Below are 15,440 nucleotides of genomic sequence, written 5' to 3'. Positions count from 1 at the left end.
TGCGAGTAACACTGTGAATGTTTGTCATGGTGGATAAGGGTGCTGAGAAAACACATGAAACGGCGAGTGGAGGAAAAACGCTGAGTGTTAGCAGACCTGTGTCTCCCTCACTGATACAATAGAGCCTGATCAAAGGTGGCTTCATTTCCATTTTAGTCGACATTTTTAGGTACAGTGAGCTTTATGTGTTTGTGTTCCACTTCCCTGTACAGAAGCTGTGGAAGGTTTTCTGTTGACGTCTTTACTGTGATAACATTTTCCCCTCTGAATCACAGGCACCTCTCTGTGTCGTGGTGCTGCCTCGCTCCTGACCACTAACAGGACACTCTCTGTCCGAGAGTGGCTGCACGTCCAGCTCCCACACTAAAGGCCCTTTGAAATACCACTTTGCTTATTCTTGTGTACAAAAATGTGCGTTGAGACTCCTCGGATTCACCAGAGTGGAATGGCAGCATCTCTGACCTCTGTCACCTTCTTCTACTGTACTGAACCCATGTCCACTCGCAGTGGTACAACAGTGCAAATGTAAAATAACCTTAGTTTCTCCCACAATGACTGTAAACACTGTAGAACATGACAGGCCTGTAATATCCAGTTAAAACACAGGGACGTTGAAAAGCTTTAGTGCATTGCTCTCAACTTCTTTCACAATGAGCCCCATGCAGCCCTCCCATTGATGTCATGTGACCCGCCACTTAATATCAGGTTATTTATGTATCATTTTATTAAAATAGATTAGAGGATTCATATTATACCCTATTTCTCCAAGTTAGCCTAGTTCCCTGGTGTCCTACTGAACATTTCTGTGACATGCTTTGGTCAAAATACCATAAGTATGAAGCACCACAGCAGTTTAATCACCCTGCCAAAACAGCCCTGTTCAGAAAGCTCTGTTCCGTAGTATCTTTTTTGGTCCACCTTAAAAAAAAAGTAAAACAAACTTAAGGGACAGGAAATGACATCAGCCACAGAGGCTACTGGGAGCTAACAGCAGTTAGCATTTGGAAAAGTGATCATTTGCAGGCTCTAGCAGCACATTGCTGGCATATATAACATGTATCCACTGGACAGATAAATCCTCTGAGGCTGGAAGTTTGTGTAGGACTCTGTGCTGCACTGTGGAGCCAAGAATAGAACTTTTTGCGGACTTCCGGTTTTTAAATACCGTTGCACCCGCCAGCACTCTCGCGTGTTTTACAGACAAAGCAGAGCTCCGCGAGACAACAATTCCAGGAATTTAGCGCATTGTGACGTCCCAGTGAGTGCGGAAGTCAACATCGTGTGTTTTATCTTAGACTTATACTTAGACTGAGGAGGACCACAAATACATGTCATCTTTTTTCCCACTTTGCCGACTGACAGGGCCTCCAGAGTCCCAGATATAAGGATTTAAATGATTATAAAGTTGATTTTGCATAATATGGGACCTTTAATGTTGCCTCATAAATACTATGTTAATGCAAACTATGCAACCTCAACTGTTTTGTGTGCACAGTCCCTCATGGTCGGTGTAATGGTTAGCACACTTAGGCCTGGGTTCACAACCCACTCACAACAAGCGCCTTTCTTCATGGAGTTGGCATGTTCTCCCTGTCACCCTATCGTGAGTTTAGATTGGCACCAGCACCCTGTGACCCTCATGTGGAGGATAAAGTGGTAGAAGATGGATGGATGGAGTCCCTGAGATGATATTAAAACTGTACAGATTGAGAGGTCAGAGCCAAAGTGTACGCATGTGTATGGGTGACCTCACCCTCCCCTGCTGCACACCTGCTCATGCCAGAGCCACGGTGGTCAGGTTATTGCCAGTGCGGTCAGTGATTGTCGCTCTGTGATGCCATCACTCCTATTAGATGCAGTGGAGGAATGTGCATGCTTCCCCACGGTCCTGTGAGCTGGCTGCTGCTGCAGAGCAGCCACAGCTGCTGCATCAACATTCAACATACAACATATAACATACATACTCAACATTTGAGCGAACACATTTATTGGAAACATTTTGTGGAACTGCCTCTTGCAGATCAGTGAAAGACTTTCAGTGGCATTGTGGCAGAGATTATCAAGATTAGATAAGATTATCAAACATATATATGCAGTCAATCTCATCCAAGCTTTTCCAGCTGTCTTAATTTTTTCTAAAGCCCTCGGAATTTGTCATTAATTGTAATTAATTAATTAATTGTAAATCACCTGTAGGTCTTAGTGTGAGTGAATGGTTTGTCTGTCTCTGTGTGGTGGCCCTTATGATAGACCTATGATGGACCGATGACCTGTGACCCTCATGTGGAGGAGAATGTGACAACGACACCATCTTTAGCCAGGTATGTTTGTATGTATGTGCTCAGTGAAGTTAATTTTTGCTGCAGCTTCGGCTCATTTTCAAGTCCATTTCTCCAGGTTTGAGAAACTAATGGTAAAACTGACAGCGTAAATGATTCTGGTTACGAACAAATCAGTTTTATCGCAGAGCTGCCGTGTGATAAAGGAGGAGCGAGCGCATGAGTGCAGAGGACGGTGGACAAAGTCTTCATACCTGAGAACAGCACATTCCTGCTGCTGCTCACGGGGAACCACATGCACCGCAGCTCATGACATAATCTGCTCACACTTATCTATGAAATGTAATCCTCAGCGTCACTGTGCACGATATATGAACACATGGAGGCCCTTCACAAAACAATGGCATGAGTGATGGCTGCAGTGGAGCAGAAGGCGTTTAAGGACACTGGTATGAGGAATGTTGCAGAAACCCTAACCCTAATCATGAGGTTATAGGCCCTGTGGAGTGTGAAAAGCCTATGTTTGCTCCCGTACTTTTACACAGAATATAATACACTCAGTGCTGTGGGTCTTGTCTGACTTCCTGTTGTGTCTACCCATATCTCAGTGTTGGACCCAGGCGTTTTACTTCCTGCACGCTGCACACACACTTCCTGTTTAACGTGAGAATTGCTGTGATGAGTGTGAAGCTAATATTGAAAGCATGCAACTGTGCCGCCATTGGTACAAGCTGCTGTGAATGTCCTCATAAATATGTTGATATATATGTCGAGGGAGGACCCAGAGCAAATCAATAAAGGTGAAATTCACAACCAGAGGTTTCCCTCTCAGACAACAACAGTGTGATGACTCTTGACCTCCATGTATTTGGAAACGTTTGCCTGGCTGACAAACAATGGCTGGCACATGGCCATGCAGGACGCTGCAGAACGGGCATCACACACACACACACACACACTCCTCCATCAGTGTGTGACGCAGCATGGCCAATACACACATCCTGCCTTTGTAGGCCAGGAATGCTACGAATCCAGACTGTGGCCCTCGTCTCCTCCCCACCACCGGCCAAAAAAGGTGCTCTTCCCCTCATGTTCCATCTCACACACGGACACATTCTCTCATTTACAGGACATAATAATGACAAATCCCTAGAAGTCATAGATATATTTTGTTCAAACCAAAATTGTAATGCTACTTATGAGGACATTAGCTATGTTTACATGGACACAAGTCATCAGAATAAAAGCCTGCCATGCCAGTCTGAAAACTCTGATCTAATTCAGTCCATTTGGAAACAAATGTCATTCTGAACAAGAAGGCTGGTACATGCCGATCATCATCCAGGACAGTGTTGATCCCATGGTCACTTCCTGGTTTGGCGCCCTCAGGTGCCTGATCCATGCTAAAGTCACGGACGTGAAAGAAGAGGAAAATAAGACGTGGACAACAAGAGGACGAGCAGGCATGTGTGAAGCCAACGTGAAGATTCAGAATAGTCCATTCTGACTGATACTGCATGTGTACGCACACCGGAATCAGATCATTTAAGTCTGAATTGTAAATTGTAATCAGAACAAACCTTTTTGGATGAATGTAAACATAGCTCATATCAGGTTTATGTGACATAACATCACACACTCTTATTTCATGTTTTGTTGAAGTGAACTGTGAAACCCATAGTTACACACAATGTGTTCAACATTATGTGACTTATAAAAGGGGACCGTATCTATGTTCCCCGGGTCCTATGTTCCCCGCTTTGTATGTGACCGGGGAACATAGGACGCTTTCTCTAAAAAAGGGTCCTATGTTCCCCGCAGTTCACCCAAAGGGTTCTATGTTCCCCGCTGTTCACCCAAAAGGAGCCGGTGAACATAGGACCCTACCCCTTACCCTAACCCCAACCCGACCCCAACCCCAACCCCAACCCCAACCCTTACCCTAACCCTAACCCTAACCCTACCCTACCCTAACCTAACCTAACCCTAACCCTTTACCCTGGAGCTCCACACCCAGGCTTCCACAAAGTGGGGAACATAGGACCCTTTTTTTAAAAAAAGGTCTGATGCTCCCTGATCAGGGAACATAGGACCCGAGGAACATAGGTACGACCCCCTTATAAAGACCTGGTAAGGATGAATGCTATAGATGTATAATAGTCATGCTAACCAATCAGGTAACCTATAAATATCAGATATTCACAGCAAAAGTGAGCTGTATTGGTGACTTAAAAGGGCATTTAAGTTGAAGTGTTGCATTTATGAATTTAGCAGTGCACATTCAAGTGAACCTGGGAACATGTTGCTTTTTTAAAATGGAAATGTAAACAACACCCAGATTAGATAACTGTGCAACTCAGTATTCCAGAATCTTGCCCTCCTCCCCACTGCTGTTACCCTCATGCTCCATCTCACAAACTCCAGCGACATACACTTGAATATTATTCTCTTGAATATGATTCAAGTGTGATGAAGTTTACAGGGTCAGGGCCAGGCTGTGGCGTGGCACTAAGGTTACCCTGTAACCTTCATTTCAAGGGAAACCTTCAGCAGCTGTGTTTTCCCGTGTTCCATGACACTGTGGGCCAACACTTAATGTGAGGACTTTCCTGCTCTCCAACAAAGCCCCCGAGGATGACAATGGGAATGCAGAGTTTTTCACACACCAATCATGGGAACCTGAAGATTGGTCTGTATTTCCTGGAATGTGGCCCATGAGGAAAGCGATGGAGGGAACACAGAATGTCCTGAGCACACAGAGTTGTTGATTTTCTCCACATTACCACTTCCCCTTTTATATGGAGTGGGATTCCCGTGTCAGGTTTTCCATTACACTTGTCCTCCACAGCTTTTTTCTTGCAGATGCCTGTTATATACACTCTGACCAGACTTGTGTTAAACCTTGAGGTATGTGCCACAGGGTTACTGTTACCATTAAAGGGATAGTACAGTTTTTTTATGTGACGGCATGAGGTACTGACACCCAGGCCTCACCAGAGGTAATATGTTTGCATTTTTTATTACACAATATGTTTGCAAAGAAAATGTCTTTCTTTTGCTACACACAATGTGACATTTGGAACTTAGTAAAGGAGGTGGCAGTGGATCACAAACTGCTGTGTGCTGATGATATAAAATCACTGATATAAAAGCACTCATTTTGAGCCGGAGAGGTTTATTAACATCTGTCTTCAGTGATCTGGTCAAATGTGGGCAACCCTAAATTCAGGTCTGAATGCTCCCAATCCATCTCAAATGCATACTCATGTCCAGTTGGAAAATTTTTTAGAGGTTTACTGTAAAACGTGCTCATGTGGAATTTAAAGCGGACCTAGACCGGAAGTTCCAATTAACGCTGTTTTTTCGTTTTTTTTTTCGTGATGAAGCTATTTTTAAACATTGTTAAAACAATGTTTTGATAATGAGTAGCAGTGCATCCACCGTTCCAGAGGGGGGAGCTGCGCTTCTGAGAGCTGGTGTGCTAATGATGTCACTTCCGGTTATTGGCCAATCACAAGACAATTGGGAAGGCTCTACGCTGGCTGGCCAATCACAACACACTCTGTCTTCTGGGTGTGAGAGTTCAGTCTAAAACACCGCGGCTGAGGAGAGCGTCAGTAAGGAGAGATTTCTATTGGCTCATTTACAGAGACTAGGAGGTTTTTGACCATAAAAACAAGTTAATATATGTAAGTAGACCTCCATAACTCACACATAATATATGTGAGTATGTGCAACAGGATCACTCTATGGGAGCTTTAATACCAGAAAACTCAGAATTCATGGATGGGGAAGCCAGATCTGATGATGCATCCGAGCCAGATTTTAGTAGCAGATCACGGAGGACTTTTAATTTAATTTGAATGTTTGAGTCAGAGTTGACTCTGTCAGTAACTCACTGAACCACACTTAAAAACATTCACTACCCCGTGAAGATCAAAGTGGAATATTCTTTGAATCACTGCTATGTCGCCTGGAAATATGAAATAATGACACATATTTTGATTCCTTGAAGTCCCAAAAGTCCACAAAAGTCCACAGTGTGTGAGTGTTTCACAGCCGTATACCTGCCACCTCCTCCCCCCTGGATGAGAGTCAGTGATGTGACAGAGTGGGCGGTGGCCTGTGTGTCTATAAGTACACACACACACACACACACACACACACACACACAGAGACACACAGAGAGACCTGAGCTGTGCTGCTCACACTAAAACACTGCTGATGAGCAAACAGTCAGCACATGGATTTCAATGGTGGATACATTTTCCTCCTGGAGCTTAATTTCTTTGATGGATGCCAGACATTTGATGTGATCATCAGCCTCTGACTTTTTTAAAAATTAATTTGGAAGTTTTTCCTTCTTCTTTGTTGCTCTGCTGTGATCAGGATGCTCATTCCTGTGACTGCGCAGCAGCAGATCATCTCCACCCTGTTTGTGCTCGGCAGTGCTGTGGTGATGGTGAGTTGTGTGACCTGTGACCTGTGACCTGTGACCAGAGGCAACAGGAAGCTGCCTGAGCTGAGAGAGGTGCACCTGTCAATGTGATAGTTCAGGTTTTTTTGAGATGTGCTTATACAAGGAACTAGAAGCAGCCTCTGACCCACTGTAGTTTCACAGCTTTCTGTACTGTAACCATAAGCTACTTTTAGCCACCACCACTACATCAACATTATATCAGCCTGAGAAAATCTGTTTAAGTATATGATAAATTAAGAACATGTCTCACTGCTCACTGTAACACAGCCTTTTACTTTTAGCTAAACTTAGGACTCTCCTGCACCAACTTAGTCCAAACAGAAAACCAGGCCCAGTTATTTATACATAACTTCTTCAACGAACAACTAGAATGAGGAAATGCTATAATGGTGTAATTTATTTACATGTACTGTATATGATCAAACAAAAATGGGCTATATTAACACCACAGATGTATATACACGAGCAGCTATTTGTCGACACACTTCCCTCACAGAGTCCACACAGGACTAAGGCAGAAAAGGCTCTCTCTTGTATGTTTCATAACTGGTTCCACCTTTCAGACAGTTCCTCCAATCATCATGCAGAAGCTCAGCATCTGTGCCCGCTCACTGCTCCATTGACTTCGAGAGAAGCTGAGCTTCCGCGGAAGTGATGTTTTGCTGCCTTTGTCCAATCACCGTCGAGTTGCACTGAACCACACTGAGAAAAAACTCTGTGCTGTGCTGGTTATGAAAATCACAGAAGACGAACAAACAAATAGTGACACGTTCTAATCGCGTTCTAGCGCATGTTTAGCATTGAAATGTAAAGACATTTCTGAGGGAAAGCTGAGCTGCCCTTGCTGTCTTAGAGCAGTCGCCACCCTAATCCTAACCCTAAATCTTAAAGTAACACATTTGAATTTCCTGATGAAGGCAGCAATGGATCTGATCTGTTCTGTTTTAAAGGCGCCATATGTAAGAATGTGGCCAAAAACGGTTACTACACTCAAATTCAAAATACCGTGGTCTTTTAGGTTTCGTTTTCTCCGCCATTGACGCTCAGATGTAACTGGCAACTCTACTGACTGCAATGATTGGTAGACGGCGGTAGGTGGCGCCACATGCCAAAACATGATTTCAAAACATAAACATAACGCTGTACTGTTGTTGTTGGTGAGTTCAGTTTATTATATAAATATTATTCATGAGTCTCTGTGACATATCAAGAGGATTTTATGGTCAGTTGCTTTAGATCTATTACATAATGCACCTTTAAATTACAAAGCAAAACAGACTTAAATCAAGTGGTACAGAACAAACAAACCTGTTCATTTATTGTGTCTCCTCTGGCAGCAATATTTCAGTGACTGAGCCTCCTTGACTCACACTGGTACTCTCACTCACGCTTACTCATTATGTTATACAGCTACAATTCAAAAAGCCTGAACTATTGCTTTAAATTCTATTATTGGCTTTTATGCTAGTCACTAGATTTGCGTGAGTTACGATGTATGAACCATGAAGTTCTCTAATTCATCAGAGAATCACTGAAGAAAGTGAAGGTGGTGGTCAATGAGATTCTGTTCTGTTCTATTCATTGAATATTTCTGTGTAAAGCTTCACATTCTTTTATCATTTGGGCACATATTGGATGAGCCGCCATGAACTGATAGCTCAAACCTTGACTTGACCTCTGACCCTGACCCAGTCTGCAGAAGGGAAGTGCCCAGCCGTGTGCTCCTGTGGCCCCCCGCCTCCACTGTGCCCACTGGGTGTCAGCTGGGTGACAGATGAGTGCGGCTGCTGCAGAGTTTGTGCTCGACAGTTCAACGAGGACTGTGGTGCCACTGAGCCCTGTGACCACATCAAGGGCCTACACTGCCACCTGGGGGTCGGAGGAGATCCTGAGAGAGGACTCTGTCGAGGTGAGGGAGGTTAATATTAACTCACAAAACAGCTTTGAGTTGTATCATTTAAAGTATGATCAATAGCACTTCTTGTCTGATACAGATACTAATATCACAACCTTGAGTATCTACTGATAACAATATCAACAATATCAGTACAATACTGTTTTTTATTCCTTTAAACTTGAGAGAGCAAACCATCTATCGGTTTATACCACTGTACTTATAATTATGGTGTTACTTTGAGAGCTCATTATTTTCTCAGGTGGTGACTTGATATAAAATGTATATGTAAATAATTTTTATGCCTCTATCAACAGAAATTTAATCCAGTACTTGAAATATTACAATTCCCTGAATTTAGTGTCATATGAAGGTCATTTCTTTTTTTTTTTTCCTTAATATGACGCCACAGTGGGTCATGTAGTGCAGCATGTTGTGCCACCATGTTATTCAGTTTGCTGCAATGTGCAACTTCACCCCTAGATGTCACTAAATTGTTGGTGTTCAAAAGAATTCATCATCTTTTCTAAATGACACAGTTCCCTCGGTTTGATTGTGCAGACAATAATATTATTGTGATTTTCAAAGGTCATGCTTCACATATCTGTTTCCTGTCTGTGTGTGTTGACAGCTGAGACCCAGGGTTTGCCCTGTGATTTCAGTGGCCAGGTGTTCCAGCATGGCGAGGACTTTCAGCCCAGTTGCCAGCACCAGTGCACGTGCATGGATGGAGTGGTGGGCTGCACGCCCCTGTGTCCTCAACACATCCCCCTGCCTGCCCGACACTGCTTGTGGCCCCGGCTGAGCCGACCTGAGGGCGGCTGCTGTGAGGAGTGGGTGTGTGAAGATGACAACCACATCAGTGAGGAGCCACACGAGTCGACACGAACCTCCCAACACGACAGCCAGCAGCTTCCCAACCACATCAGTGCGCTGCTGCAGACCAAGCCTCGACACCCAGGCCTCACCAGAGGTAAACATGGTGGTGCGCTTCCTGTTGATCACCACTGACAGTCAATATGGTCTGGAAGATGCTTTTCATGTTGATGTCCAGGACAGGACATGACATCAAAACCACTGAAGGCTCATTAAATCACACCAGACTTCATAAATAAATGTAAATGATTCTCATAATGTATAGTGATACAATAAGTGAAGACATTCAAATATTAAAGCTCCTGTAAAGTGGCTCGAGCTGAAAATAACTAATAAATATTGGTCTAAATGTGGAAAAAGTTACTTTTTTCAAACATAGTTTGAAGCTTAATGTGGCAAAAATGTTGACGTTATTTTCAGCTTGAGCCACTTCACCAACGGCACCTCGTAAAGCCCAAGATCAGAGGAAAGGTATGAAACCATTTCAAAATACTGAAATGTTGAATGGCCTCTGCGGCTGTGGAAGAAGTTTGGACAGGACAGGACTCATCAGGCAAGAGTAGCCTTTGTCTGGGAACTTAGCATCAACCTAACAGTTACCATAACTGGAGCAGTGTCTCAAACGCTCAAAAAGCTCTGCTCTTAATAGTCTAATTTTTAACATTTTAAATACATTCAATGGTTGCATGGTCAATGAGTAAATACATTATGAAAACACTAGATTTAGTCTCAGGATGACAGGAGGAGACCATAGTGTACATTTATCCAGTGTGGCCCTGTTCTGAGGGTTACACATGCGCAGGTACAGCTTGATTCAACTCCTCTTGAAAGCGATCGAAATGGTTAAAGGTGCCATATGTAAGAATGTGGCCAAAAACGGTTACTACATTCAAATTCAAAATACAGAGGTATTTTAGGTATCGTTTTCTGACGTAACTGGCAACCCGTGGTTGCTCGGCAGCTGAGACTCTACTGACTGAATCATTTGCAGTCTGCAAAAGATTTTTTTGATGCAAATATTTTGTCTGTACTGTTGTTGTTGGTGAGTTCAGTTTGTTATATGAACATTATTCCTGAGTCTCTGTGACATATTAGGAGGATTTTATGGCCAGTTGCTTTAGATTTATTACATAATGCACCTTTAAACCTCAGGGGAGAATGAAAGTCAACAGAAAAACTGCAAACATTACACCAGGGTTTGATATTTTTCTTTGGCACAAGTGTGCATTTTCATCATAACTATGTGCTGTAGTTGTTGAAATATGAAGCTCAGGAACACTCAACTACACATCGATGTATCCTTGATCGAATATATTCTGTGACATTTAGAAAAGTAGCTGATGAATTCATGGATTACTTTCCTTTAAAATGAAATGTGTATATGTAACGCATGGTTTTGTCCCACAGAGACGGTGTCCTTCCCCGTGTCTGAGGGACCACACAAACCCGTGTGTTTTCCACAAACCACTGAGTGGACCGAGTGTTCCACCACATGTGGCATGGGCGTATCGAGCCGGGTGACCAATAATAACTCAGACTGTCGACTGGTCAGAGAAACAAGACTGTGCCAGATCCATCATTGTGAGCAACAGTTTCCTGTGCCTACCAAGGTACCAAATTATATCCATTTACAGGTGTTACATTACAAACCCTGTATCTCAATGACGTACGACAGTGGAGACGTACAACAGTGTTACCAATCACAATAACAAACGTCCCTCCAAGTAACATCCGACAAGTTAGTAAGCAGCTAAAGAGCCAGTGTTGGGACATATGATTTTTGACTGTTTTTGTGGAGAGGGAGCCCTTAATGAATATGATTTTGGTAACACTTTATTTGGATAGTCCATTGTTGCTTCCCTTTATCAGTAACCAAGAAGTTTTCAGTATCATGTCAACAGATAATCGGTTGACAGCTGAAAAGATACTGGATACCTGTTGATTACTAGTCAAGATTCAACAATGGACTACAAAAATAACGCCATACTTTATCATAGTTTTTGTGTCTGAACCTAACCACAATTCTCACTGTGTCCAAACACAACAACCACCTTCATAACCACGACATTTTTGTCACAGTCATTTCCCCATTTCAGTCAAGAACGCCGCAAGCAGTTTAAAGACGATCACTTTGATAAGCACACATTTGCACGCATGTCATTTTGCTTTAGAAAATGCAGTACTGTGCAAAAATCAGCCCATGGCCAAGTGAAAGGGAACCTAGTTTGTATGTGTTCATCGTGTGTAAAAAGGATTCAATGCAGCGGTCAAATTCACTATCATTCATTGGTGTGTGTGTGTGTGTGCAAATAAAACTAATTTAGTCTTAATTTTATTCTCAGGCCACCATTAGATTGGTTGTGTTAGCAATGGAATCATGATCATACAGGGTATGATTATTAGATCATTCAGTTCTTAAGTAACAAATAAACAGCATCTACAGGTTAAAGTGTTTAATGTGACCGACTTTTACACTTGAATAACAATAGCACAACCCTGGCTCTCTTTAACCTGAAGTAGAACCCTGATTAGTGTTACTGGTAAAACTTGGTTTATTCAAGACATGCTTGAGCATGAAATACACATATGATATACACAATAAACTCATTGACAGTTTGACTTTCAATCTCATCGTTCCAATCCAATGTTTGTGTTTGACAGACCTCAGTAAAGCTGGTGGTGCCCAGGACTTTTGCACAGTACTGCATGTTCCTTATCAGTTCAGTTGTTTGGAAAACTTTACTTTAGACAATGAATGAGCTCTGAGTGGTTTATTGACAAATCGTCTGTTCCTTTCATCCAAAAGGGAAAGAAGTGTCAGCGAATGATCCGCCTACAGGAAGAAGTAAGTATCACCTTTGCTGGATGCTCGACAGCACAGCGTCACCGGCCTCGCGTCTGTGGAACTTGTACTGATGGCCGCTGCTGCACACCCTCACTCTCCCGCACCGTGCGCCTCCGCTTCCACTGCCCTGATGGAGAGGACTTCTACAGAAATGTCATGTGGATCCAGCGCTGCAGCTGCACCACAGACTGCCACACACACAGGGGGTCCCTGCGCCCTTCTGTCAGTCTCCACAATGACATCCACGTCTTCAGACCCTGAGGCTGCATCGTCATCGCCAGGCTTTGGCAACTTCCCCTTTGTGTGAATGTTCCATTCATGCCATTGCATGACAGAATCTATCAGTCAATCTCATTTCTAGCATGCTTGACATATTTGAACTGACTCAGCGATGACTGATGGCAGCTGAAATCCAAACAGCAGTTCATCAGAGGGAGGAGGGGGGAGGAAGAAGAAGAAGACGGAGAAGAAGACATATTTCATTAAAGATCTAAATTCAGAGGAGCAAGAGCAAGATTGTATAGACACCTGATCACAATGAGCTTGTTGTGTGTGGTGTGTGATGCACAGTGACCCTTCATGATTGTCATGAAGAGTGAAATTGGCTTTACTCTTACACTTAAGCTCTCTGCATACTGAAACATTGGCAAATCTAAAGGTGTGTTGCCTTTCTATTACCACGGCAGCACTGAGGAAAACACACAGCATGTTGCCAGTGTTTACTGTTTTTTATGAGTAGCTTTGTCTAATCACCATATGTGGACATGTGACCCTGCATCATATAGAACATTGGTTCTCAAAGTGCGGCGCGTTTGCAAATGGCGGCCCGCAGAAACATTTCTGGCGGCCCGAAATGATTTACAGTTGATAGTTTTAATCTAGGCAATACTAAGCTTGTTTAATGTTTATTGGACATTACTGGATACAGACCAATAAGTGGAAACAAAAATACTGGGTATTTACCTGGTTTCTATATGGTGAATTTTAGTGTATTATTGGGTTATAAGCTGGTAATAAGCAGGTAGCTACAGCCCCCAATTACTAGCTATTTACCCAGTAACAGAAATGTGTTACTTGGTATTAACCTGTAATTAGACGGTAAGAACAATGGTCAAAATATTGGGTAATTACCCAGTAAATTATAAAAAGCGTTATAGCAATCTGGTCATTAAAATTATTACAAATGGGATTTCTTTCTGGGTTTTTTTTCCTTTGGCGGCCCTCAGTCAATGTTGGGTTCCTAAATTGGCAGGTATCAAAACTTTGAGAACCCCTGATATAGAATGAGGTGGTTCAGACCAGAAAAAGTGAAAGATTCTTCTCCCGGCATCTTTATGTTCTGAAATAGTGAGAAAGGTCTGGATGACTGAAGACTATAACAACTGCTTGTTCATTGTGTCATTATTTTCTATGTTAATGTGTGTACATGTGTCTGAGAAGGAGACCATATAATATAATATATATAGAGGGAGATTAAAGAACCTGTTGTATGTAGACTTCACTCTGAGCTGTGGAGTGGTAAATTCTAGGATCACCTCATTTTTCGGGGTGTGATTTTACTTCATGTGTGTTTGTATGTGCGCGCATGTGCAGTTGGACAAGTCATCCTCATGAAGACCAAAACCTGGTCCTAAGGAGGCAGAACCTAATTTCTGAGGATCTGGTAATAAGTTGAAAGCTAATTTGTGAATTGTGGTGTGTATGGGCGTGTGAGTTTCCCACAAATTGTTCATCTAATTTTTTTAAATTTCATTTTTTTATTTGAAGAGGTGAAATGTTACTCTGTATTTAACACATTATCTACTATACTTGATGACTGAAAACTCCTGTAAATATATGGAATAAAAACACAATTGATCTGCACTACTATTAGGGTCATATTGATATTGATATATTTATTTCAAACATTAATGTATTTTAGAATTCGCCCAAACATTATTTATTTAAAAAAAAAAAAAAAAAAAAAAAATTTGTCAGAAATGTTCAAAATATGATATATTGATATAAATTTACGAGAATAAAGGTGGTTGGCTAACGGCTATCTGTGGTTGCTCAGAGTTTCCGAGTTGGAAATTTCGAGTCCCAACTACAAATGGAACGCAGGTGGGCGGAGATAAAGTTAGTTAATCCCGCCGGTTTTGAGCTGCAGAATTCACTTCTGAAATTTTCTGTGGAAGATTATTTGTATTTTCAGTCAAACTCCGACCTGTTTGCAGTCTTCTCACTTTCAGCAATGCCACCGGGCGACACCAAACAGCAATCTATGAATTTTTTGCCAAAATGTGGACGACATACTAAAGTATGACTTTTTATATATTTTTTGAAAAAAAGAAAACAAAAAAACAATAATAATAAACATTTTTGGACCTTTTTTTTTTCTTAAAAAAAAAAAAAAATCATGGACAAAGTTTGAAGAAAAAAAGAATTTTTGAATAAAAGTTTTTTTTCTTTTTGATAATTAGAATTTTTAGACATAGTAAAGTATGACGTTTTTAATACATACATACTGACTACATTTGAAAAAAAAAAATTGAACAAAATGTATTTTTTTAAAAATCAAAAAAAAAAATCATTAAAAAAAATTAGAACAAAATAAATTGCTTAAAATAATTTGAAAAAATAGAAAAAAATACATTTTTGAGAAAAATATTTTCTTGAAATTATGGACGATTTTTCTTTTAAATTTTGGATGACATCCTAATGTATGAATTTTTTTTGTAAAAATTTGGACCAGCCTAACCCTAACTCTAACCTTCATCCAAATAACATACAGTAGGTCTGTACATACTAAGGGTTTCTGTTTCAAGACTCGTCTAACTTGCGTCAGTGCATAAATCACTGTCTGCGAGTCACCTCAAAACTTTCAATATAGATCAAACAAACCTTGTTTGCATCTAACACTGTTGATAAGAATGCACCTACAAGTGTCTCCTCCCAGCATGATAGGATGCTGTCCTCTAGAGGCTCTCATCTGGAAGTACAATAGCTGATTCTGTTCAGCAGTGCTGTGTTTACATCATATTCCATAAACCACATCCTTTATCAATGTATGAAGCCTTGGGCTCA

At 41.7% G+C, this 15,440-nt stretch overlaps 1 protein-coding gene across 1 annotated transcript; it reads left to right on the top strand.

The window, feature by feature from the left end:
- Positions 1-6,541: 6,541 nt before the first annotated feature.
- Positions 6,542-12,635, top strand: ccn1l2 (cellular communication network factor 1, like 2; the record flags this gene model as incomplete). Its single annotated transcript, XM_083886837.1, has 5 exons — positions 6,542-6,741; positions 8,452-8,668; positions 9,285-9,626; positions 10,937-11,139; positions 12,336-12,635. The coding sequence occupies exons 1-5, from the start codon at positions 6,670-6,672 to the stop codon at positions 12,633-12,635; spliced, it is 1,134 nt and encodes a 377-aa protein (XP_083742963.1). The 5' UTR covers positions 6,542-6,669.
- Positions 12,636-15,440: the final 2,805 nt, after the last annotated feature.

This window comes from Microchirus variegatus (assembly GCF_963457635.1).
Source record: "Microchirus variegatus genome assembly, chromosome: 3".
NCBI lineage: Eukaryota > Metazoa > Chordata > Actinopteri > Pleuronectiformes > Soleidae > Microchirus > Microchirus variegatus.
The sequence above is the reverse complement of the archived record's forward strand: the minus strand, read 5'-3'. Positions and strand labels throughout refer to the sequence as shown.